Source organism: Loxodonta africana, chromosome 4, assembly GCF_030014295.1.
Source record: "Loxodonta africana isolate mLoxAfr1 chromosome 4, mLoxAfr1.hap2, whole genome shotgun sequence".
In the NCBI taxonomy this organism is placed as follows: Eukaryota; Metazoa; Chordata; class Mammalia; order Proboscidea; family Elephantidae; genus Loxodonta; species Loxodonta africana.
The window spans coordinates 96,643,166-96,670,753 of NC_087345.1; the positions used below are offsets into that span (position 1 = coordinate 96,643,166).

The 27,588-nt window shown below is 36.3% G+C and overlaps 1 protein-coding gene across 3 annotated transcripts in view; it reads left to right on the forward strand.

The window, feature by feature from the left end:
* SCAF11 (SR-related CTD associated factor 11) overlaps positions 1-27,588 on the forward strand; it is a 98,749-nt gene that overhangs the window by 53,138 nt on the left and 18,023 nt on the right. For all 3 annotated transcript variants that reach the window (XM_064284346.1, XM_064284347.1, XM_064284348.1), the window contains exons 4-6: positions 8,956-9,033; positions 12,264-12,364; positions 14,579-14,643. In XM_064284346.1, the coding sequence (XP_064140416.1) occupies positions 8,956-9,033; positions 12,264-12,364; positions 14,579-14,643 (244 nt within the window). The remainder of the gene's footprint in view (positions 1-8,955; positions 9,034-12,263; positions 12,365-14,578; positions 14,644-27,588) is intronic.

Genomic DNA, 27,588 nt, shown 5'->3' on the forward strand with positions numbered 1-27,588 from the left:
ACATGTATATGATGCAATTGAAAATACCATGGCTTGGGTCACGCGTGCCTTAGTCTTCAAGGTGACATCTTTGCTTTTCAACACTTTAAAGAGGTCCTTTGCCATGGTTTCAGGGGACATCTAAGTCAATTGGCATAATAAAATCTGTTAAGAAAACGTTCTGCATCCCACTTCGGAGAGTAGCGTCTGGAGTCTTGAACGCTAACATATGGCCATCTAAGATGTATCAATTGGTCTCAACCCACCTGGATCGGAGGAGAACGAAGAACTCCAAGGACACAAGGAAATTAGAAGCCCAAGAAACAGCCAGAAACCAAACCCACTGCCGTCAAGTTGATTCCGGCTCGTGGCAGCCCTGTAGGACAGAGTGGAGCTGCCCGATGGGGTTTACGGGGAGCACCTGGTGGATTTGAGCTGCCGACCTCTCGGTTGGCGGCCATGGTGCTTAACTGCTGTGCCACCAGGGTTTCCAAAGGGCCGCATAAATCAGAGACTATATCAGCCTGAGACCAGAAGTACTAGATGCTAGATGGTGCCCAGCTACAACCAATGACTGCCCTGACAGAGAAAACAACAGAGAACCCCTGAGGGAGCAGGGGAGCAGTGGGATGCAGACCCCAGATTTTTGTAAAAAGATCAGACTTAGTGGTCTGACTGAGACTAGGAGGACCCCAGTGGTCATGGCATCCAGATCTACTGCTGGCCCAGGACAAGAACCATTCCCAAAGCCAACTCTTCAGACATGGATTGGACTGGACAACGGGTTGGAGAGGGATGCTGGTGAGGAGTGGGCTTCTTGGATCAGGTGGACACTTGAGACTATGTTGGCATCTCCTGCCTAGAGGGAAGATGACAGGGTAGAGGGGGTTAGAAGCTGGTGAAATGGACACGAAAAGAGAGAGTGGAGGGACGGAGGGGGCTGTCTCATTAGGGGGTGAGCAACTGGGAGTACGTAGCAAGGTGTATATAAGTTTTTGTGTGAGAGACTGACTTGATTTGTAAACTTTGACTTAAAGCACAATTTAAAAAAAAAGGTCCTTTGCAGCAGATTTACCCAATGCAATGTGGTATTTGATTTCTTGACTGCCGCTTCCACGGCTGTTGATTGTGGATCCAAGTAAAATGAAATCCTTGACAACTTCAATCTTTTTTCCATTTATCATGATGTTGCTCATTGTTCAGTCGTGAAGACTTTTGTTTATGTTGAGGTGCAATCCGTACTGAAGGCTGTCGTCTTTGATCTTTATTAGTAAGTGCTTCAAGTCCTTTTCACTTTCAGCAAGCAAGGTTGTATCATCTGCACAATGCAAGTTGTTAATGAGTGTTCCTCCAATCCTGATGCCCCGTTCTTCATATAGTCCAGTACTTGTGTAGGATATTATTAAATGTGTTCTCTGTGTTTGAAACACTATGAAAGACATCTTTTAAATTTAATTTTAAGAATAAATTTGCTTTAATTTTCATTGGTCTCAATTATATATGTGGATTGGCAGGTTTAAATTTTTATTTTGTTCTGTTCGCTTTTTACTGTCTTACACTATTTTGTTTGTGGAACCAAACATTATTTTTTTACCATTTATATGGTTTGTTTTATTATGAAATATGTCACATACGAGGAGTGTATAAAACCTTACTTTTGCAGTTTAAACAATAACATAAACATTTATCTACCCACTGTGTAGGTTAAGAAATGGAACATTGTCAGTATTTGGAAGCCCCTCACTACGTGCTCTTCCCACCAGGGATAGCCATGAACTTTTTGTGTGTGTGTTCATCTCCCCACTTACATTTTGTTTCATTTGCCCCCCTATGAATGTATTCCTGAATTATATATTCAATTTTATCTGATTATAAATTTTATACAGAGAGTAATATTATACATACTCTCTTGTGAACCTGCTTCTTTCGTTCAACATATTTTTAAAATTCTACCCATATTAATGTATGTAAAAGTAGCTTATTGATTTTTATGTGTTTCATACAGGTTCTTATATGACTAGGCCCCAGTTTATCCATTCTACTGGACGTTTGGGTTGTTTCTAGTTTTTGGCCCCTATGTTCAGGTTTCTGCTAGACAGTGCCAAACACGTCTATATTTTAACCATTATTGAATATTTTTAAGTGTGAAAATACTTGATAACGTATAGAGAATTGCAGTCAACCCGTTTCTTGCATGTAATGTTTTCCCTTCTGTGTGTTATTCCTTCGGGTATAAACATTTTGTTGAAGCCAAACTGCTTTTCAAAAGAAGGTACTTATCTGCTGTACTACCACCATAAATTGTGGTGGTGTTTAAACAGAAGTAATTAACCTTGAAAACGGAAAGTAAGCAGAATATTCTGAAGTATTTCATTGTCTCTAATAGGGGTGGCAACCATCAGTGAAATAAACCATTAAGCTGAGCAGTAAGAAGAGCACAATCTACTAATAAATTGCTCATTATAAATTATAAATGAATGCTGGTTAACAAAATCACTTATCCTTTGAACTAAATTTTCAGTTTGAATCTTTTATTGTATAAAAGCACTATGACAAAAAGAATCGGATTTCAAATTCTCTAGTCATTAGCTGCTACAAAATCTCCTCACATTCTTCTTAAGCCCGTTCTGTTTTTTTAAAGAGTCATGTAGTTTACTTTGGAGTTGAGAATTAGAAATAAGCGCTCATATTCACTGTCTTCTAATGGACCAGGCCCTGTGCTAAGGTTTTCTTATACATTTTTTCATTTAATTCACAGTGTTAATGTTGTATTTGACATATAAAAGAGGGGCTTTCAACTTCAGTAATTTCCTGCCTAATACCTCAGGATAGCCTGAAATTAAAAATATTTTTAAGTGATAACGTCATTTAAAATTTTACTAACATTGCCATTTTAGAAAGAGGAGGATAGAAATGTGGCTGGCAATCTACATAAAAACATCCCTGAAAAAAAAAAAAAAGCGGTACAAAAAAAGTACTCAGAGTCATCTTCCTAGACTTTTCTGTCACTCAGACGATTCAGCCGAGCATTCTGAGATTTGTCCTTGAGGGTCACTGAAGTATGATTTGGAAGCACCCAAAAGAAGGACTCATTTGTTAACTTTTATCATAACATTTTAGACATGGAAAAAATTGTGCTTTTTAAAGAAAACAATGTTTAGAGAAGTTATACAGTACAGTATATTTATTTTGGACAGGCTTCTGAAAATTTTTATGCTCCTGTATCTATATCCAAAATCAAAATTAGTTTCAGTCTCTTTGAGCTCTAAAATTTTGGTCCTGTGGTTATTTAAAACAAGAGCTGTATAAGGACTTTAAAATGAGTAACTGAACTTTTGAAACCGCTCGGCATTTCATACAGTCTACCTAGATAGAGCAAAGGATTCAGGATAATGAAACCCATGGTGGCCTTCTTGGCCTATGGCCTAATATCTTACCCTTGGGAACGCTAAAATAAATTTGATGATAAGCATGTCCACTATGAGTATGTTTAGTTTCAGATATTCTAGATGATGAACTTGTTGGTTTATAAAATGACATGAATCATTAAGCACTTGACTACTAGCCAGCACGAGGGTTGGCAGTTTGAACCCACCCAGGGGCATCTGAGAAGTCAGGTCTGGTGATCTACTTCTGAAAAGTCACACCTGTGAAAACCCTTTGGGGCAGCACTACTCTGCACACACGGGGTTGCCATGAGTTGGAATTGACTTGACAGCACCTAACAACAACATAGAAATAGAATATTGAACTAAACGAAGATACAGTAATTGACACTTAAAGGCAGGTTGAAAGTTCTCTTAGTCTAAACCATCATATTGGAGCTTAGACTCCGAAACAGAAAAGGCCTAATATCTTACCCTTGGGCTGATGAAGTATGTAAAGAGCCAATACATCAAAGTTTGTCAGCCATCCAATTAAAAAGTTATTTATTTTACTCAGACTGTGAACAAAAACACAATCTAAACATATTGAGAGTTTTTAATTTGCACATAATTTTAATCTTGTCAGTGTGTAGATTTAAAGCAAGTAATTAGAAAGAAAGGCTAGAGAAGTCTGACACATGGTTGGTAGTAGTAACAGCTCCTATTAATTATGATGCCCTACGGACAACAAGGATCCCTCCCCCAAACACACATACACATACACACACTGGTTAAGAAAATAGGAGGACTTATAATTTGGCACAGTTGCCAGCAAGTGGTTAAATTTTGGCCTTACAGGATTAAAGTTTGCAGACTTAGAACATTTCATGTTTGAATCATATGAGAGTTCTTATTCTTTTTAAAGGGGCATGCCCTTTATGTGACTAGATACCTACCAGGTGTCTTGATACCCACTAGGTTTCTTTTAATTAATTTTAAAAATATGATTAGCTTTCCTAGTATAAGCAAATTATTCTCCCTCAACTTACTTATCTGAGTTCTCCATTTCATTTCAAATGCTGACAGGTTCAGTTTGAGAAAAATAGTAAAAGTGAAATTAAAACGGGAAAGTTGGCAAAGGCATGTTTTCTTTCATGAGACTAGAAATGAAGGAATCCATTCCTAAATCATCCATGTTTGATTTTGAGCTGCAATTTTATATAATATACTCTATTTGTATTAGTAGGAGAGAGAGATCTTTTAGAGATTCCCTTGAACAGACAAACCTACGTATAACCATAGGTACTAAAATTTAGTCTTAAAGCACTTAACTTTAACACTTGCTTCTCTCTCTCTAGGAGGGTTATCTGTAGGCAGCCTATGTGATTGAGGATAGAGCAGCAGCAGGAAGCAAGAAATATTAGAAATCAAGAATCCTGAATCCCCAAATAAGGAAGGTTTCCTGTTCTTACATTTAAATATGGGTTTGTCTGAGCTGGGAATTTACAACGCTTCAGAATACTAGGGTATGTTTTACTGAAATCATTAGGAAGATTTTTTTCTCCCTCGAAATTGCCTCCTTAACTTATACAACCTTAGTACAGACTACTCATAGTAAAATGTATGCTCTGCTTTAATATACATTACACTGTAAAACAGTAATCAAGTTCTATTAATTTTATAGTTGTATCACAAAGTTGAATAGTGATATTGAACTACTTTGATTATGAAACTAATTAAATTAGATATTTTTAAAATTATTGAAATGAAAACCATATTAATTTAAACATGTGAATAATTGAGTATTTTTGTTGTATATAAGGAAATAAGAATGGTGAATAATTGGAGCATATTGTATATAAGGAAAACAAAATTTGGTATAATGTTCTTCAAAACTAAAATCGCGTTTTTAATGCATTATTTAAAATGTTTCTATATTAGTTTTAAATGAATTTTTTAAACCTCACAATTTGCAAATTAAATTAGTTATTTGAGCAACACTAACTCTACTTTGAAAACTAAAAATCTCTTTGAGATTTTCTGGATGGGTATCTGCTGGTTATAAGAATGAGATACCGTTAGGAATGCCTCAAAATCAGGCCAATCCAAGCCTATTTGTAAAATTTTTCTGTGAAAGATATTTGGTCATCACATGTTTGGTACTTTAGTATCTGTTAATGATGATGTCTTTGAAATTGATCTGTATTAAATTAAAGTAGCCTTATAAATTTTCTTACACAATATATTAGAAATTAAAGATCTTTTTTTTTAAAAAAATCTGTTTTTCTTTTGCATTAAATTCTTCTATTCCTCTTAATTTATTGAAGTATACTATGTAGCTTCACTTAGAATAACTGAATTTCTTTTCCGTTTCCTTTTTGAAATGCTTTGCTAAATTGTTTTTTCTAAGGTCAGAAATGTGTAGCATCACTTCTCAGTAGCCATAGCAGAGATATTTTGTCTCCCACAGGAAGCTTGTTTTCTTACCTGTGCCTTCCTTAACTAGAGAAGATAACTCAATTTTAAGAAATTTTTATGATGGTTGAGCCTGAGCCAAACAAAAATCTCATAATTTATTTTTCTAGTGTTAACTAGAAGATTATCTTTAGGAAATGTAAGTATATATAAGTAGAGATGATATATAACAGTGGTTTTCAGACTACTACTATTTTTCTGTTTTCTTTGTTTTTATCGTAACAGTGGAATCCTTTCTTCAAATGAAATCTTAGACAAATCATGGCAGTTGTGCTTAAGGAAAACAAATGAATCTTACTCAGAACGCCATTATTTGAAATAGATCAAAATGGAATGGCTCAGGTTAAAACTATGTCAGTTTGAAAACTGTAAAGGGAAGTCTGCCATGTAGTTAATGTCAATAGAGGAAATTTAATTAAAAGAAGAAAATGAGATGGTGTGATTCCAGAGTCTTTGAGCGATTCGATGTATCCGATATAGAATAAATTTCTTAAACATGGTGCCTTTCTTTGGATCTTAGTGTTAAAAATCGAAGTAGATATAATAATAAAATGAAATACTTTAATGACCCTATATGTTACGAAGTTTGCAAATTCCAATAAAAAATCTTTAAGAACTCGTTACCTTTTTTGTTAGTAAACCAAGCCTTTTTCTTATTAGTTAAGCTAGTTGAAGTTTAAAAGACCTTACACAATACTTAGTATATGCCACACACCTTTTAAGTGCTTCATACTTAGTAATTAAATTAGTTCTAATAAAAACTGTAGAGGTAAGTTCCATTGCTACATTCATTTTTGCAAACAGGTAACTCGAGGCACAGAGAGGATATCTGTATAACTTGCTCACAGTTACACAAGGACATTTGAAACTAGGCTGTAAATCCAGAGCCTCTACATATCTGTCTTAATAGTTTTTAGGAAAACATTTTTATTAGTGTTTTATATGTTTGTGAATGTTTATTTAAATTTGCCTTTAAAATAGAAATAAAATTTTGAAACTTTGAAGATAATGGGCATTTGACAGTTCTTTTAAATACTCTTAAATTATAAATACATATTACTATAACCAGAAACCATGGTGGCATAGTGATTAAGAGCTATGGCTGCTAACCAAAAGGTTGGCAGTTTGAATCCACCAGGCGCTCCTTGGAAACCATACGGCAGTTCTGCTCTGTCCTATAGGGTAACTATGAGTCAAACTTGACAGCAGTGGATTTTTTGGTTATTACCATAACCTAGTAGCCTAAGACATTCCGTAAGTAAATGCTAATGTGATAAAAAAAAAAAATGTGATAAACACTAATAATCATGGAGATAGTTATGATATTGAATTCTTTGAACTAGAATTGTTATTTGCAATGCATTATTAAAAAGATGTGGACAGCTTTGTTAGCTACTTATACAAAAGCTTCTTAAGGGCAAGCTTTCTGTAGGGAAAGTAACAGCATGTTAAATCCATATTACTTGGAAGTAAGCTGAGCTGGCTTCTACCAGTCTGAATCCGTTTAATATGGTAAGGTCACATTTGCTAATTCACATGTGCTAAAGCATTTTCTCTCAAGGCCTACTTAGGAAAAGAAAAATCACATTTTAACAAAGTGGTAAAAAGTAACTCAGTTTATATTTTGGCTACTCCCAAAGTGACTCTTGAGTTTTGTGAAAATGTGTTATCTGTTCAAGGGTCATATGTTGTCTGTTTACCTGTACTTGTATAATCATTATCTTCATATATCCAAAGCCTTTTTGTTTTTTAGAAGGGCAAAATTCACATTTTCTCACAGAGGAATAATATAACATCTAGATTCCATTAAAAGGAAATTTTTGTGAGGAGAGAGGCATAGATTTTTTTCTAATCCTTAATTTTATTCATTGTCAAATCCTAACTTGTAGAAAAAAACTATTCTCATTTCACAGAGAAAAGAATCGTCTAATCCTGTTTAGTAGCAGTTACTGTATTGTGATCTTTTAGACTATTGCTGTTGTTAAAATCCTGTTTTACTTTTGTAACCGTAGGTGTTAAAAATACCACCTTTTGGTATTTTATTCATAGACTGGAGAGTCTTCCCTCCTACCCTTTTAGAAATATACTCCATCTTAAGTTATTTAAATAATAAAACCCATTCTTACATAAATATTTACTAACATTATGAGGAAAAAATCTTTGAGTTGATGCAGAATAATTTTGAGGGCATGGGAAATATATGTCAAAATAAGTAAGTTGGTTTAGACTCGTCAAAGAGCCAGTTTCCTTAAATATAATGAAAATCTACCTTTACATTTTAAAAACATCAGCAGCCTAATTAAAAAGAACGTGAATAGACAAAGAAAAGGAACATTAAACAGCACTTAAAAGAAGTGAAAATAACGCTCAACTTACTCATAAAAAAAAAAGTGTAAATTCAAACTATTATGACATGCTGTTAAGAATGAGGCAGCTCTAGATCACTAGAGACGATCAATCTAAGATACATAATTAAGAGAAAAAAAATTCAGTACAGCATTTAAATAAGTGTCTGTATTGGATGTGTCCAAAAGGATATATAAGAAACTGACTGGGGTGGGGCTGGGAGAAATCTGGGTGGCTGAGGGAAGGGATGAGAGAAATCCTTAATTTTCTTCATTTTTTTTAAATGTTTTTATCATGGGCACATACTGCCTATTCAGAATAATTTGGGGAGGTAAGTATTAAGTCATAGAATATTAAGATCTGCAAGGAACCAGGCCATTCCTTTTACAGATAATTTAAAGCTTCCCAGATGTAGCACAACAGCCAGCTCTCAATCCCCGAGCTCCTGCTCCTGATTTCAGCCTAGCGCTCCTTTCATTATACCAGTAGTTCTCAAATGGGCAGCAGGTCTTAACAGATGATAACAGAGTTCTTAGCTCTCTTGTCCATTATTGTATTCTAGTTTTTTTTTTTTTTTAGTTACCTAGCCTGCAGTAGGTGCCCAGTAAATGTTTGAGTGAAATGAAACAAATTTAAAGTATTTCTTGCTCTGAGGCATGGTAACAGGCTGACATTATTTCATTACCATTGTCTTTGAGGGGGAAAGTATTTTTCTGATTTTTCTTGTTACTGTGGAAAATTTACTTAAGTATGTTCAGTTTAAAGTTATAATTTGTTAATCTTTTTTCAGACACTGGCTTCCTGTCCTATTGATCGAAAACCTTTTCAGGCAGTGTTTAAATTCAGTGCATTGGGAAGTCGCATTAAGGTAAGGCAGGTTGTATTTCATAACATGAACTGTGTAAACAGTTGAGACAATTTTGCTTTGATTTCCATTTTGAATATATTTGAAAATTATTCAGCTTTAGGCTTGTTACGTGATTGTCGTTATTCCTCAGCACAGCAAGTCCAGATCTTTTAACAAGGATACAGAAATTATGAATCTTTCTGTCTTTGCCCCGTAGAGAGAGAATATCCATAGTGGTTACCTTAAAATTTCCCACAAAAAAGTATTAGGGCTCTGATGCTCTAAAATAAGTCTTACAGTTACTCTTAGTTATAGAATACTTAAACTTTAGAATTTTAGGACTTCTTGTATTTCAAAAATATTTACTAATCAATTGGATAGCAGTTTGAATACATTTCTTCATTGAAACAATGGATTCAATGACCAAACCCCACAAAAACTTATATGTGAAAGACCTGAAAATTATGTTTTTATGAAAAATATTATAATATTGAGAAGATTAAGCCCATAAAATTAAATAAAAATAGCATTTTTGTTCTTAAATGCTAGTATTCGAAGGGAAGTGAGCTTAACTGGAGAACGATAAAGGTGTATGTTGGAGACCTTGAGAGGGTCTTCTCACAATTTCAAGGGTGGCCTGAGCAGATGACCTTAGTTTTTTAAGTCCAGTTATTGGAGTGTTTAATCTTCATAACTTCTTGGAAATGTATATATACATATCTCATTGATGTTATGATTATGAGTCATGATTATGATCTGTGTTGACCCGTTTTGGCTCAAAAAAAACAAGAAAAAGAAAAGTAGGAGCACATTCCTGACTTAATGAGTAAAAGTTAGAAGAAAAGGGAAAAGCTGGTTAAATAAAATTTGTGAGAAGGTAATTTCTTGAAGTATCATTAACAAGTCATGAATGATAAATAGCTAGAAATGAGGATACTCAATATATACATCCGTAATGTCATCAATAAGTGAAACAAACTTCCCAGGTAGCACTACTAATCCATGACAGCTTGGTTGCTGTGTATGTGAGTAGGAAAGCAGATGGAAGCAATGTACAACTATACTGTTCTCGGTGAAGGTATTTATACTTTGTTTTGGTATATTTTTACTAAATGAGTTCTTGATTTACAGTATAGACCAGACTGCAATTCAGGTAAAATGACATATATAAAAAAATGATTTGCTTGTGTAACTTGGAGGCTTAAAAGATATTTCTTGGCATGTGGGAAATCTTCCACATTAAAAGATACGACGTTATGTAAGTGTGTGATATTATAATCAAAATTAAACCGTGGCTTATCTGAAAGATATAGTCTCTGTTTCTCCAGACTACATTATTGTTGCATGAACTAGCTCCCTAAGATAGTTTCCTGTGAAATTTTGTTTGGTTGCTTGGAATAAAAATGTATGTTTTAATTAACTATTTTACTTAAAAGTTTGGTGCAGTGCTAATCTAATTTCGTCAGAGTTAAAAGATATTTTTTGTCATGTGGGAAATTTTCCACATTCTCTTAATATCTTCCTTTAATCTTCTTTTGAATCTATCAATTTTTTATCCTTTTCTCCCTTACAACTAAACTTCAATGAGACATCTGTATTTGCCTACTCCCTTTTCTCAATTCATTCACTTTTCAATTCCCATATAGCTTTCACCTGTCTGTCATTTTACTTTACTAAAACTGTCCTCATTAAGAGCCAGAGTAGTCTTCTGACTGCCAGATCCCATGGTTTATTTTCAGCACTTGATGTTGTTGACTACCCACTGCTTCCTTCGGCTTTCAGGACATCCTTCTCTTTTGGTTGTACGTATGTTTGTTTTACTTACTTGATCTTTGACAGTCTGCTTTGTCATCTCCCTACCATCTTTTCTTAATCATCAGGGCTTCTCAAAGGATCTTCCTTTCTTTCATTCGGTTCTTTTGGTATACTCTCTCCCTAAATCTTCTCAACTATTTCCATAGCTTTAAGTACACCTATATATCTGGATGGCTTTTAAAAACTCTGTCACTAGTCCAGATCTCTTTCCCGAGAACCAGACCTGTATTTCCCTCTGTTTGCTGCATATCTCCGTCTAGGATACCCAAAGGATCTAAAAATGAACAAAGTCAAAGCTCATTCAAAACTCGCCTCATTCTCTGTCCCCTCTCCAAACCCCAGTGGTTAGTAGTACCACAGTCCCAGGTACCCAGATCAGAAATTTTGTGGGAGTTCTTTTCTGTCTCCCTTGTCTTTGCCTATTTTTTCTGCTCATTGTCTTTCTCCGTCTCTCTGCTGTTGCCTGTTTGTAAGCCTTCCTGCTGTCATCTAGGCCAGTGCTGCCCAGTAGAAGTATTTTCCAAGCCAGTGTGTAATTTTGAAAGTTTAGTATCCATATTAAAAGAATGAAAAGAAACAGGTAAAACTAACTTTAATAACATAGGTTATTTAATCTATCTACTATATTTCAACATGTAATGAATTTTTTTATAACTATTGAGAGTTTACCTTCTATTTTTTGTACTAAGTCTTTGAAATCTGATGTACATTTTACACTTATGGCACATCTCAATTCAGACGAGCTAAGTTTTAGCTGCTCAGTAGCCACATTTCTTTCTGGCTTCTTAGCTTTTGTAATCTCTTTACTGGTTCCATCTCTATATCACTGCCAAAGTTATCTTCTTAAAAAACAAATTTGATCATCTCGTTCACTTACTGGAAAATTCCATGTTGTCTCTGATGCCTGTAGGACTATTTTCTTATTCAGGACCCTTTACAATCTGGTCATAATACATTTTATCAATCTTATATTCTGCTACTCTTTTCTTCTCTGTCTACATGAGCTTCTCACTATTCCACAGACACAGGAGCTTATTTCCTAACTCTGTGTTCTTTCCTCCATCTAGGATATTTTTTTTTTTTTAGACAAATTCCTACTCATTTTTTAAGTTCAACTCATAAATCATCTACTCATCGGATTCTTCTCTGACTTCCTGAGATAGAGTTAGTTTCTCAGCCCTACGCATATACAGAAATCTGTGCTCATACCTGTCATATGTACTTCATCTGTTGACGTGCTTGTTTCTCACCATTTTGATGAGCTTAGCACACTTAAAACTTAAGGTTTAGCATGCTTGAATGAATCAAGCATATGTATTTGGACTAGCCTTTTAGCAGGCAGCTTTAAATTTTTATCATTTCAAGAGAAAGTTGAAAACTTAACATTTGTAATACTGGATTCGAGCTGTAAATAGTTGCTTTTTCTTTTCTTACAGGTTCAAGTAAAAAGACAGTCAAGAAAAACAAAAGACAAGAAAAATGAAAGCTCTTTTAAGAAACAGCTCTCCTGTCATGAAAATTCTAAAAACTGTGTAAGGTTAGTGATGAAATTTGAAAGTGGAATCCTAATGAATAGAACAAGAAGTTAGCTGGTAGAATAAAAGTACTGTTTTTTTTTTTTTCCTTATGAAGTGGATTTAAATGTATTTAATTATTTCTTTGAAAGCACACCCTTGATCATTTAAGAAAGAAGAATATAATTTGAACTCTATCTTTAGTGAAGATTTGATTTTTGTATGTTAACTTGTTTAGACTGATACTTTTATAATGTACAATAAAAATGTTACAGTAGTGTGAAATTTTTTATAACAATTTCTGAATGCTTACTCATTTTTGTACTTACTAAAAACCACTAACAGTTAATGGAGAGGCATGAGTCTTCACACCACATTTTGAATAGCACTGCACTAGTTATTTGTGGACAAAAAGCAGAAAGTAACTAATGAGCACAGCATTCTTCATGAGACAATTATAATTGTAACCACTTATTACCTCTCACATATTCCTTCCTTGTGTTGTAGCAGGCACTCCCTATCCACTATCACTATATCAAATGTTTAAAAAAATGTTCAGCATGTTTAGATTTGATCTTTAACTGCTGTAGTTAAAAACCATTGTCCTGTTTTAACATAATTGCCTTGAAATACAGTGCTTGATACTCAGATTCAGTAGGATTTAAAACATTTGTTGAACTGAATTGAATATTAGTTGTATCCTGAAGGAAACCCTGGAGGTATAGTGGTTAAGAGCTATGGCAGCTAACCAAAAGGTCGGCAGCTTGAATCCACCAGGCATTCCTTGGAAACTCTATGGGGCTGTTGTGCTGTGTCCTGTAGAGTCGGTATGAGTCGGAATCGACTCGATGGCAATGGGTTTTTTGTTTTTTGTTTGTAGTGGAAATTAATTTATTAATGCTTAAAATAAGTTGTTCTCAACATTTAAAATTTAAGCCTATTTTGATTTCGAATCTATATAGAGCTATCCAGAGTTGTATTTTTAAGTCAGTATATTGTCAAATTTATAATAAAGCTATAATTCATTAGTACATTTCATCAGAATCTAATCTAAGAAAGTAAGTTTATTCAGTTACTAAAACAGCTGACAAAAGTTCCTGAGAACTGAATCCTGCCACTAATCTATAACACTGTAGCTCCTTAGATTTTAACTTTTGGGGAGTTAGAGACTTCTTTGAGAATCTAAAGAAAGCTACAGACCCCTTCTGCCAAAAAAAAAAAAAAAAGCATATTTATAAATGTAAAATTTTACATGATTCAAGGGATTCATGGAATATCTATTCCCAAGAGCCCATCCATGAGCTCCAGAGTTAATACGAACTGGTTAGAATAAATTTTAATAAAATTTTCTTAAAACTGTTTTGAGTCATCTTTGGGTTTCTGTTTATGTTTGTGTGGTAGATAGTGGGAGTCTTTTCCCAGGTATCATGAAGAAATCCTTTTGCTAGCTTCCGTCTTATTATAGCTTCTATCACTGGCTGTCATGGCCATGCATTTTTGTGTTTTTTCAGAGTTACCAGTTCTCTTCGTTCTTGCTGAGAGGCTGTAAGGCTCATATCTGTATTTGAGTTTAGCACAGCTGATTTGGTCTACATGTTTACCTGCATTTTCTCAGATCGTGGTAGAGGGATGGTGTGGGGAAATAGCTGATGCAGAATAAAAACTTGCTTTTGCACGCCAATTCAGACCCCTAATGATTTATCCCAAGGTGAAAAATTCTCTGTCAGCTGTTGGATATTTACTGTACCTTCTTTTTGAATCATTCCATCTTACCTGTCCCTTTTAAAGTACTAAAACCCTTACATAATCCCTTTTTGATACTTTTTACAAGTTCCAGGGAAGGGATTTTGTTTCTTGGTAGTAAGCTTCCATTTTAAGTTGTTGGAGTACGGAATAGCACCTAGTCATGCTTTCTTTGCTACAGTTTCCTAGTAGCCCTTTAAGAGCAAGTAATACTTGCTCGCCTCCCTACATGGTTTGGTAGCTAGTCAGTCATATTAAACCAGTAAGGTAATTGTTTAAAGACTAAGATGCTACAACTCACTATACATTAAAATTGTAGCTTGACCTTCTAATCTCTTGTAGGAGTCTCTGAGAATGTTAAGTCATTTATCAGACTTTCAAGATAGTTAATTTAGTGCATAATATATTTCTTTTTGAGAGGCAGTGAATAGAAAAAAATAAGCAAAATGACAATTTTGTCTTAATTCTTTTACCTTTTTTATTGCTGTTTACAGAAAAAAAGCTATCATAAGAAAAGATCTATTAAGTGCACAATTTTATGACTTGACGATGATACATGGTAAGTGACTTTTTGCTTGTTTTCTACCTTTTTTTGTTTTTAATTTAATGCTTGTGCCAGAGTACTCAATAATATTTTGGTTTGGAAAATAGTTGTTGTGCACAGAACTCTGCTGAGCTCTGTTTATTGTATTAATGCCTGTATAGATTTTGCTTTCATGAAGTTATTTATGTTGTTCCCTACCCTTCTTTTCCTTTATACTCAACTTGGCGGGAGGGAGGAGTTATGTGTGTGCATGAAGAAAAACATTTTTCCCAGTTGCTTGGTGTTTAGCAGCCTACATTGTGATCTTACATTAGTGCAGAAGTCCTTAGGGAAGATGAAGTAAAATACTTTGTAGGCCAGTAATTGAAGGTAGTAGCAAGGCATGTCTTTGATAGCAGGAACTCAAAACCAAATCCGTTGCCATCGAGTTGATCCCTACTCATAGTGACTCTGAGGACAGAGTAGAACTGCCCATTGGGTTTCCAAGGCTGTAAATCTTTACAGAAGCAGACTGCCATATCTTTCTCCCGAAAAGTGGCTGTGGGTTCGAACTGCTGACCTTTCTGTTAGCAGCCGAGTGCTTTTAACCACTGTGCCACCAGGGTTCTTTATTCATAATTCCCAGATGCAGGTATGATTTGGCTTCTAGATACATTTCTGTTGGAAATTTTTCTTGGAGATAAAGCACCTCTTAGAGATTCACTTATGTTCCGAAAACAAAACCAATTCCATTGCCTTCGAGTTGGTTCCTACTCATAGCAGAATCCTGGGGTGAAGTGGTTAAAAGCTCAGCTGCTAACCAAAAGGTCAGCAGCTTGAGTCTAGCAGCCACTCCTTGAAAACCCTCTGGGGCATTTCTACTCTTACAAGGGTAGCTATGAGTTGAATTACTTACATTAGCAGTTAAGTATTTCTTTTGTTCATGTCTGGCACATGGCTCTCTGATACAGGAAGGCTTTGCAACAGGGCCTGAAAAAAGGTACCCACAATGCTTTGCGACTCCTCCCTTGGGGGTTCAGGCTGTTAACTCTGCTTCAAAGATCAACTTACTATGAGCCATTTTAGGGAAGGAGGTAAGCATTTATTTTCCAGGCCAGGTTACAATGGATTTTTGTTTTAAAATAGGATTAATGAATTCATTGTTTTTGAAAATACATGATAAATGAAAAATCAACTCAATGTCACTTAACCAACAGCAATTAAAGAATACAGACACCTTGGGAATTAGCAGCAAATGTCTTAACCAGTCCAGGCTTATTTTAGAGTAGCTGGGTACTCATTGATTACCCATTTAGCTCATTTTTCTATGATGTTACTTTTTACTTGGGAGGATCGATTATAAAGTCAATGTGTAAGGCTAAAATAGCATATATTCAAAATTATAGAAAGTCACTCAGGAAGATTTCTTGTTCGAAAACTACATCTCAAGTTAAACATAGCCAGTTTTTATTCCTGCATTAAAGTAAATTACATACCATACAAAATAGTTAGCTTGTATTTAGATATTATGTTGAGTGAAGATTACTCAGATTCAAATTCTAGATCCATATGCAGCACATTGTGATGTTCATATTAGGCGAGGCAAAAGGAAATTGAGATCAACTCATTCATTCAGCACATACTTCCTGAGCAGTTCAGTCCCAAGCACATTTCTAGACACTTAGGACTATAGTAGTGAACAAAAGAGATAGAGTCTTTACCAATGGAGATTATTTTCTTGTATGCAGTAAAAAGATGAATATAGAACAGGTGATAAAAGAAGTGCTTTAAAGGGATTAGGATCATGACATTGTGGAGGTGATCTCTTATATAAAGAGCCAGGGAAGGCGTCTCAGATAGTGTTTATATTTGAGCAGCCACCTTAAAGTGGTGATGGATTAAGCCATGAAGATAATAGCTCTTAAACCCTAAGGCCCACATGGAGAGTAGGAAGTGGGGGAAGTCAGTCAGACCTGTACCAGCATTCCTGAGTGGGAGTCAGAAGTTGGTTTAATCTACATAATTAATTGCAATGCCAGCTGAAAAGTCCACCAAGGATTTAGTTCTTTCACAGATTTCCTGAAGAAAATGCATCGCCACTGTTCTTAATATTACAAAGGGTGATAATTTTGTGGGAAAAGTGAACATTGACAAACTCAGAGTTAAGTGATTTGAAAAGTTGGATTCTACGTGTAAAGAAGTTTTAGGTATACTTTCACAATTTATTTTGCATATATATTTGTTTTATTTATTATTTGATTTTAAAACAGAAACTATGTCTAGGTCTGTATTAGTTTCCTAGGGCTGCTATAACAAATTACCACAAACTTGATGACTTAAAACAACAGAAATGTATTCTCTCACTGTCCTGGAGGCTAGAAGTTCAAAATAAGAGTGTTGGCAGAGCCACAATCCTTCTGAAAGCTCTAGGGAATAGTTTTTCCTAGTCTCTTCCTAGCTTCTGGTGGCTTCCAGCAATCCTTGATATTCCTTGGCTTGTAGCTACATCTCTCCAATCTCTACCTCCATCTTTACAAGACTTCCTTCTCTGTGCCTGTGGGTATCGTTTTCTGCATCTCAAAAGGGCGCTCTCAATGCATTTAGGGCCCATCCTAATCCACTTTGATCTCATTTCAATTTTTTTTTTTTATTGTGCTTTAAGTGAAAGTTTACAAACCCAATCAGTCCCTCCTACAAAAACTTACATACACCTTGCTATATACTCCTAGTTGCTCTCCCTCTAATGAGACAGCACGCTCCTTCCCTCTACTCTCTATTTTCATGTCCATTCGGCCAGCTTCTGACCCCCTCTGCCCTCTCATCTCTTCTCTAGACAGGAGCTGCCCACATAGTCCCATGTGTCTACTTGATCCAAGGAGCTCACTCTTCACCAGTATCATTTTCTATCCCATAGTCCAGTCCAATCCCTGTCTGAAGAGTTGGCTTTGGTAATGATTCCTTCTTGGGCTAACAGAAGGTCTGGGGACCATGACTTCTGAGATCCTTCTAGACTCAGTCAGACCATTAAGTCTGTTCTTTTTACAAGAATTTGGGGTCTGCATTCCACTGCTCTCCTGCTCTCTCAGGGATTCCCTGTCAGGGCAGTCATCGGTTGTAGCCAGGCACCATCTCGTTCTGGTCTGATGTAGTCTCTGGTTTATGTGGCTCTTTCTCTCTCTTGGGCTCATAAGTACCTTGTGTCTTTGGTATTCTTCATTCTCCCTTGCTCCAGGTAGGTTGAGACCAATTGATGCATGTTAGATGGTCGCTTACTAGAGTTTAAGACCACAGACGCCACTCTCCAAAGTGGGATGCAGAATATTAATAGATTTTATTATGCCAATTGACTTAGATGTCTCCTGAAACCATGGTCTCCCAACTCCTGCCCCTGCTACACTGGCCTTCGAAGCATTCAGTTTATCCAGGAAACATCTTTGCTTTTGGTTTAGTCCAGTTGTGCTGACCTCCCCTGTATTGTGTGTTGACTTTCCCTTCACCTAAAATAGTTCCTATCTACTATCTAATTAATGAAAACCCTTCTTCTTCCCTCCCTCTCCGCTCTCATAACCGTCAAAGAATATTTTTTTCTCTGTTTAAACTATTTCTCAAGTTCTTAGAATAGTGGTCTCATACGATTTTGTAACTGACTAATTTCACTCGGCATAATGCCTTCCAGATTCCTCCATCTTATGAAGTGTTTACAGATTCATCACTGTTCTTTATCAATGCGTAGTATTCCATTGTGTGAATATACCTTAATTTATTTATCCATTTGTCTGTGGATGGGCACCTTGGTTGCTTCCATCTTTTTGCTATTGTAAACAGTGCTGCAGTGGACATGGGTGTGCATATATCTGTTTGTGTAAAGGCTCTTATTTCTCTAGGATATATTCCAAGGAGTGGGATTGCTACATCATATGGTAGTTCTATTTCTAGCTTTTTAAGGAAGCGCCAAATTGATTTCCAAAGTGGTCGTACCATTTTACATTCCCACCAGCAGAGTATAAGTGTTGCAGTCTCTCCACAGCTTCTCCAACATTTATTATTTTTTGCTTTTTGGATTAATGCCAGCCTTGTTGGAGAGAGATGGAATGTTACTGTAGTTTTGATTTCCATTTTTCTAATGGCTAATGATCGGGAGCATTTCCTCATATATACCTGAATGTCTTCTTTAGTGAGGTGTCTCTTCATACCTTTTGCCCATTGCAGTATAACATAGATTTTAGAGATCACATGCTGATCAGAAATGTCATAGCTAAAAACTTTTTCCCAGTCTCTAGGTAACTTTTTTACTCTTTCGGTGAACTTTTTGGATGAGCATAGGTGTTCGATTTTTAGGAGCTCCCAGATATCTAGTTTCTCTCCTGCATTGTTAGTAATGTTTTGTATACTGTTTATGCCATGTATTAGGGCTCCTAGCGTTGTCCCTATTTTTTCTTCCATGATCTTTATCGTTTTAGATTTCATATTTAGGCCTTTGATCCATTTTGAGTTCATTATTGTGCGTGGTGTGAGGTATGGGTCTTGTTTCATTTTTTTTGCAGATGGATATCAAGTTATGCCAGCACCATTTGTTAAAGAGACTGTCTTTTCCCCATTTAACTGACTTGGGGCCTTTGTGAAATATCAGCTGCTCATATGTGGATGGATTTATGTCTGGATTCTCAATTCTGTTCCATTGGTCTATGTGTCTGTTGTTCTACCAGTACTAGGCTGTTTTGACTACTGTGGTGGTTTAATAGGTTCTAAAATAAGGTAGAGTGAGGTCTTCCACTTTGTTCTTCTTTTTCAGCAATTCTTTACTTATCCGGGGACTCTCCCTTCCATATGAAGTTGGTGATTTGTTTTTCCATCTCATTAAAAAAAGTCATTGGAATTTGGATCAGAATTACCTTGTATCTATAGATGGCTTTTGGTAGAATAGACATTTTTACAATGCTAAGTCTTCTGATCCATGAGCAAGGTATGTTTTTCCACTTACGTAGGTCTCTTTTGGCTTCTTGCAGTAATGTCTTGTAGTTTTCTTTGTATAGGCCTTTTACATCTCTGGTATGAATTATTCCTAAGTATTTTATCTTCTTGGGGGCTACTGTAAATGGTATTGATTTGGTGATTTCCTCTTCAATGTTCTTTTTGTTGGTGTGGAGGAATGCAACTGATTTTTATGTGTTTATCTTGTATCCTGATACTCTGCTGAACTCTTCTATTAGTTTCAGTAGTTTTCTTGAGGGTTCTTTAGGGTATTCTGTGTATAAGATCATGTCATCTGCAAGTAGAGATACTTTTACTTCTTACTTACCGATCTGGATGCCCTTTATTTCTTTATCTAGCCTGGGTAGGACCTCCAGCACAATGTTGAATAAGAGTGGTGAAAGGGCATTCTTGTCTGGTTCCCCATCTCAGAGGGAACGCTTGCAGACTCTCTCCCTTTAGCACGATGTTTGGCTGTTGGCTTTGTATAAATGCCCTTTACTATGTTGAGGAATTTTCCTTCTATTCCTATTTTGCTCAGTTTTTATCATGAATGGGTGTTAAATGTTGTTAAATGCCTTTTTTGCATCAATTGATAAGATCATGTGGTTCTTGTCTTTTGTTTTATTTATATGATGGATTATATTAGTGTTTTTTTTTTTATATGTTGAACCATCCCTGCATACCTGGTATGAATCCCACTTGGTCATGGTGAATTATTTTTTTGATATGTTATTGAATTCTATTGGCTAGAATTTTGTTGACGATTTTTGCATGTAAGCTCATGAGGGATGTAAGTCTGTAATTTTCTTTTTTTTGTGGTGTCTTTACCTGGTTTTGGTATCAAGGATATGGTGTCTTCATAGAATGAGTTTGGGAGTATTCCGTCCTTTTCTATGCTCTGAAATACCTTTAGTTAGTAGTGGTGTTAACTCGTCTCTGAAAGTTTGGTAGAACTCTGCACTGAAGCTGTCTGAGCCAGGGCTTTTTGGGGGGGAGTTTTTTGATTACCTTTTCAATCTCTTCTTTTGTCATGGGTTTATTTAGTTTTTCTACCTCTATGTTAGTTTAGGTAGGTAGTGTGTTTGTAGAAATTTATCCGTTTCTTCTAAGTTTTTTAATTTGTTGGAGTACAGTTTTTCATAGTAATCTGATATGATTCTTTTAATTTCAGTTGGGTCTGTTGTAATATTGCCTATCTCATTTCTTATTTGGGTTATTGGCTCCCCCTTCTGTTTTTCTTTTGTCAGTTTAGCAAGTGGTTATCAATTTTGTTAATTTTTTCAAAGAACCAGCTTTTGGTCTTGTTAACTCTTTCATTTTTTTTTTTTCTGTTCTCTATTTCATTTAATTCTGCTCTAATTTTTATTATTTGCTTTCTTCCAGTGTCTGAGGGTTTCTTTTGTTGTTCTCTATTTGTTCAAGTTGTAGGGTTAATTGATTTTTGGCCCTTTCTTCTTTTTGTATGTGTGCATTTATTGATATAAATTGACCTCTGAGTGCTGCTTTCGCTGTGTCCCAAAGGTTCTACTAGGAAGTGTTTTCATTCTCATTGGATTCTATGAATTTCTTTATTCCATCCTTAATGTCTTCTCTAATCCATTCTTTTTTGAGCAGGGTATTTTTCAGTTTCTAAGTGTTTGATTTCTTTTCCCTGCTTTTTCTGTTATTGATTTCTGCCTTTATGGCCTTATGGTCAGAGAAGATGCTTTGTGTAATATTTCAGAGTTTTGGATTCTGTGAACACTTGCTTTATGACCTGATATGTGGCCTATTCTAGAGAATGTTCCATGTGCACTAGAAAAGAAAGTATATTTGGCTGCTCTTGGGTGCAGTGTTGTGTATATGCCTGTGAGGTCAAGTTGGTTGATGCTGGCATTTAGATCTTCCGTGTCTTTATTGAGCTTCCTTCTGGATGTTCTGTCCTTTACCGAAAGTGGTGTGTTGAAGGCTCTTCTTGTAATTGTGGTGCTGTCCATCTCACTATTCAATGCTGTTAGAGTTTTTAATGTATCTTGGAGCCCTGTCATTGGGTGCATAAATATTTAATATGGTTGTATCCTCCTGGTATATTGTCCCTTTAATCATTATACTGTGTTCTTCCTTATCCTTATCTATTTTGTCAGAAATTAATATTGCCACTCCTACTCTTTTTTGATTGTCGTTTGCCTGATGTATTTTTTTCCATCCTTTGAGTTTTAGTTTGTTTGTGTCTCTAAGTCTAAGGTGTGTCTCTTGTAGGCATCGTATAGACAATCGTGTTTTTTTATCCATTCTGCCGCTTTCTATTAGTGCATTTAGTCCATTTTCATTCAGCGTAATTATGGATAGGTATGCATTTAGTGCTGTCATTTTAATGACTTTTTTTGTGTGTATTTTTGAAAGTTTCTTTTTCCCACTTAATGTTTTGTGCTGAGTAATTTACATATTGTCTTTTCCTCTTATTCATTGTAGTTCTTTTTTTTTTCTGCTGAATCTATTTTTTATATGTATTTTATTTTGATGAGTAGGATTGTTTTTCTCCTTTTTGGTTACCTTAATATTTACCCCTATTTTTTCTGAGTTTAAACCTAACTTTTATTTCTTTATATCGCCTTGTCTTCTACTCCATATGAAAGATCTATGACTACATATCTTAGTCCCTCTTTATTGTTTTACTGTTGTCTTCTTTTACTTGATGACATCAATTTTTCTGTGTTTTGAGTGTTTTTTTAGTCTTGATTTATTTTTATGATTTCCCTATCTGGGTTGACATCTGATTGCTCTGTCAAGTGATCTAGTGTTGGGTTGATATGTTATTGATTTTCTAACCAAAGAACTCCCTTTAGTATTTCTTATAGTTTTGGTCTGGTTTTTATAAATTCCCTAAGCTTCTGTTTATCTGGAAATTTCCTAATTTCACCTTCATATCTGAGAGACAGTTGTGCTGGATATATGATTCTTGGCTGGCAGTTTTTTTCCTTCAGTGCTTTATATACGTCATCCCACTGCCTTCTTGCCTGCATGGTTTCTGCCGAGTAGTCCAAGCTTATTCTTATTGACTCTGCTTTGTAGGTGATTTTTCATTTATCCATAGCTGCTCTTAAAATTCTCTCTTTATCTTTTGTTTTTGGCAAGTTTGATTATAATATGTCTTGGTGACTTTCTTTTAAGATCTACCTTATGTGGAGTTCGATGAGCATCTTGGATAGTTATCTTCTCATCTTTCACAATATCAGGGAAGTTTTCTGCCAACAAATCATCAACAATTCTGTCTGTATTTTTTATTATCCCTTCCTATTCTGGTACTCCAGTCACTCATAGTTTATTTCTCTTGATAGAGTCCCACTTGATTGTTAGGGTTTCTTCATTTTTTTTAATTATTTTATCTGATTTTTCTTCAGGTATATTGGTGGCAAGTGCTTTGTTTTCAATCTCACAAATTCTGCCTTCCACTTCATCAGTTCTGCTCGTGTATTTTTCTGTTGAGTTGTCTAATTCCGTAATTTCATTGTTAATCTTCTGAATTTCTGATTGTTGTCTCTCTGTGGATTCTTGCAGCTTACTAAATATTTCATTGTGTTCCTGAATAACCTTTTCAATTTGTTCAACTCCTTTATCTGTGTGTTCCTTGTCTTGTTCTGCGTATTGCCTGATCTTTTTCCTGATGTCTCGAAGAGTTCTGTATATTAATCTTTTGTATTCTGCATCTAATAATTCCAGGAAGGCACCTTCATCCAGAAGATCCCTCAATTCCCTGTTTTGAGAGCTTGTTGAAATGATCATGGTCTGCTTCTTTATGTGATTTGATATTGACTGTCGTCTCCAAGCCATGTATAAGTTATCGTATTAGTTTATTTTATGTTTGCTTACTGTATCCTGGAAACCCTGGTGGCGTAGTGGTTAAGTGCTGTGGCTGCTAACCAAAGGTTGGCAGTTCGAATCTGCCAGGTGCTTCTTGGAAACTCTATGGGGCAGTTCTACTCTGTCCTGTAGGATCGCTATGATTCGGAATCGACTGAATGGCACTGGGTTTGGTTTGGTTTGGTTAACTGTATCCTAGCTTCTTGCTTTGTTTTGTTTTGATATGCCCAGATAGGTTGCTTGAGTGAGCTAGCTTGATTATTTTCACCTTTGAACCTTTAACGTCCTGTCACCAGATGGCTAGAACTGTTACCAGGTATATGAACCTAGGAGTCCATTCACTTTTCTTGTATGGATTCAGCTCAGTTGTCCAGGTAGTTGGTCATCTAAGTGTGTGGTACAGGCTTTGTCCTACTGTCTTAGGTGGGCAGAGGTGATTGATGTAGATACCGGTATCTGGTTGCACAGGGGGTCATGCTCTGAACAAGGCAGGGGGCTGACAACCACCCCCCAAGTGTCTGTGAGGAAAGTGCATCCCTGTTCCCTAGAGCACACAGGTGGGTGGGTTCTGCAAATGGACCTTGGGCACCCAGTGCTTTTGGTTGTAAGGACTGGGAGGTACCGGTTATCCTTGGGCCCCAGTCACAGGTGGCTGGGTAACCTGAGTGGAGCCACCAGTCCTTAGGCCCCTGATGTGGGTAGATGAAGACCCTGTTTAATAGGCAAAGCTGTGTTAAACATCACACACGCATTTCTCCACCACCCAGCTGAAACAGTTGCAATCTGCCATCAAGGGTCTATTCTCCTGAAATAGGCCCGCACAGGTCCATGCACGGGGTAAAGGTATTCAAAGCCCACAGATAGTTTTTGTCTGGACAGGAGCCACTTCTGCCTTGAGCTCCCCAGGTTAGTGGAGCTGGAAGATTATCTTTTCCCCAGCTGTGAATTTATTCCTTCTCCAAGGCCAGGAGGATGGCTCAGGTCACACAACAGGACCTATCTCAGGCCCAGGGAAATCAACAGCCACTAAAGACAGCTTTGGGACAGAGGTCGCAGTAAAGTGTACACAAGTACTTAGCTTTTGCCGAGAGTGCCGTTCTCTGCTTCCAGAGGTGTGAGTAGGTTGTGCGGCTAGATGTTTCTCCCTGAGGATACTGCAGCCGAACACTACTACCAGCCTGCTACAGCTGCTCCCAGGAATGATGCCTGAGGTTTCCTGGCGATTCAGGTCCAGCAACTCCTCTCCAATTCTGAACCGTCTCTCCCTCCCCCTGCCACTCGGTCCGTTTTCCAACTTTGCCTCTGATGTTCAGGGCTTCTAGCTTGTCATAAATGTAATCTTTTTACTGTTTTTTTCGGGCCTCTGTTGTAAGAGGGCTCACTGGAAGCATGTGACTACTCTGCCATCTTGCCCCCCTCCCTCATTTCAGTTCTTAATTGCACCTCTGAAGACCCTATGTCTAAATAAGGGCACATTCTGAGATTCCAGCTGTGCCTGAATTTGGGGGGGACACATTTTAAAACTACGCATTCTAAAAGAACTCTTTCAATAAGTATAAAATGTCTAAGTGATAAGAAAGTACTGTGACCCCCTCCTGGTACTCAGATTGTGTTCTCTAACTGCCATTTCCTGGTAAAAGAACCAGGTCTTCTTGAGAGAAATGACTAATTGCAGTTTTGAGGTAATAAATAAGATGCAGATAGAATATTTTTTCATAACAGACAGCAAGGGAAGCAATCAAAGACTACTGGGATTGTAACAAAAGGACTCAAGAATCAATTGGGCTTCTATAGTCAAAAACGGGACAATTTGAAAGAAGGATGATAACTGCAGTTATTAAAACCCGTAAAATATGTTTAAATCCTTGAATTCACAATGATACTTTATAAATAAATTAACTAACTAGTCACCTTTGGAGGCCACCAGGAAGCTAATTTTGAAGACTGGCAAGTACGAGGAAAGAACCAAGTGTCTATCTTGCCTCTCCTGAATAAAGTATACTTTAGGATAATAAAGGGAAGGGAAGTTATTTTTTACAAGCATTTGAGCAAATAATTGAAGAATTTTGGAATTTGAATATTACTACTTTGCAAACCCAAATGAATTAATGGATTTAGACAGTGAACATTAGTAGTCGTTAGCATACAGTGAATCTGTGAAACATCTCACAACATGAATGAATTGGGAAGGCATTAGGCTGAGTGAAATAAATCAATAACAAAAGGACAAATACTGTATGAGGCCACTATTGTAAAAACACATGAAAATGTTTCTACACAGAAAGAATCAATCTTTGATGGTTACAATGCAGGGGGGAGGGGAAAAAAAACTAGATGGTAGATAAGTGGTAACTTTGGTGAAGGGTAAGACAGTACGCAATACTGGGGAAGTCACAACTGGACCAGGGCAAAGTCGTAGAAGCTTCACAGACACATCCAAATTCTCTGAGAGACCACGCTACTGGGCTGAGGGCTGGGGACCATGGTTTAGGGGACATCTAGCTCAATTGACATGATGTAGTCTATAAAGAAACTGTTCTACATCTGACTGGTGAGGAGCGACTGGGGTCTTAAAAGAGTGTGAGTGGCCATCTGAGATACCCACTGGTCCCATCCTAGCTGGAGCAAAGGAGAATGAAGAAGACCAAAGACACAACGGAAAGATTAGTCCAGAGGACTAATGGACCACAACCTCCACCAGACTGAGCCCAGAACAACTAGATGTTGCCCGGTTACTGCCATTACCTGCTCTGGCAGGGATCACAATAGAGGTTCCCAGATAGAGTGGAAGAAAAATGTAGAACAACATTCAAATTCATATATATACAAAAAGGACCAGGCTTGCTGGTCTGACAGAGACTGGAGAAACCCCAAGAATAAGACACCTTTTTAACTCAGTACTTAAAACTCTCCTGAGATTTCACCCTTCAGCCAAAGATTAGACAGGTCTATAGGGCCAACAATAATACATGTGAGAGACATGCTTTATAGTTTGAAGCATGTATACGAGACTAACAGACATACCAGTCCAAAAGCAAAGAGAAGGCAGGAAGGGACAGAAAAACTGGATGAGTGGAAACAGGAAACCTGGGGTGGAGAAGAGGAAAGTGTTGACACATCACAGGGTTGGCAACCAGTGTCACAAAACGACTTGCGTATTAACTTTAATGAGAGACTAATTTGCTCTGTAAACTTTCACCTAAATCACAATTTAAAAAAAAAAAAGGAAAGACAACCAGATATTAAATACCTGTGTGGACAAAAATAAAAATCTGATCAGGATACTAATTTACAGAGTATACAGGGACACAGAAGCATGTGAAATGATATTGAGGAGATATAATCAGCAAAATCCAGACTATAATACAGATAACCTGATTTCTTCAATCAAAAAATTGCAGGGATTAAAACAAAGGATAAATGGGAATTTGTAGATTAAGAGAGACAAACATTTTAGCTGCTTTCAAAGTATGGGTCTTACTTGGGGGTCCCTATTTTAACATAAAAAAAAGAAAGGAAAAAAACTGGATATTTGATATTAATCAGTTATCGTGTTTTTAAATTTGTGATAATGGTATTAAGGTTATTTTTCCCCCAAAGAGCACTTTTAGAGTTACTTTTATATAAAACATTTATATATGAAACTATGATGTTCATGATTTGTGTCAGAATAAAACAAATTAAAAATAGACATGAATTAATGATTATGGAGGCTAGAATACGACAACATGGGATTTCATTATGCTGTTCTCTCCACTTTTGTACTTGTTTTGATTTTTCTATCATTAAAAATACTATGAGAATTGAACTGGCCAGTTTTCACCCATAATGGTATATAAAATTATTCTAGGTCGTACAATTAACATTAGTAAAATATATTCTTTTTGCTTTTTTCCTAGTAAACTTCTTCCTTGATAGTAGTGATTTTGTTTTCTATACAGCATTTCCCAGGGTCTTATACACATGTGGTAATGGGCGTTAAGTACTTACTATTTGATTGACCTTGGCCACAGCTACCTGATAATTTTATAGATGTAACAAACAGGAAGCTGAGACTCAGAAAGCTTAAGTAATAAAAACATGTATGGCAATCCCAGGACAGTTTCCTCTGGTGAAAGAAAGAAGCTGAAAGAGATTAGAGGGGCAGGGTGATAGGCTTTGGATGTA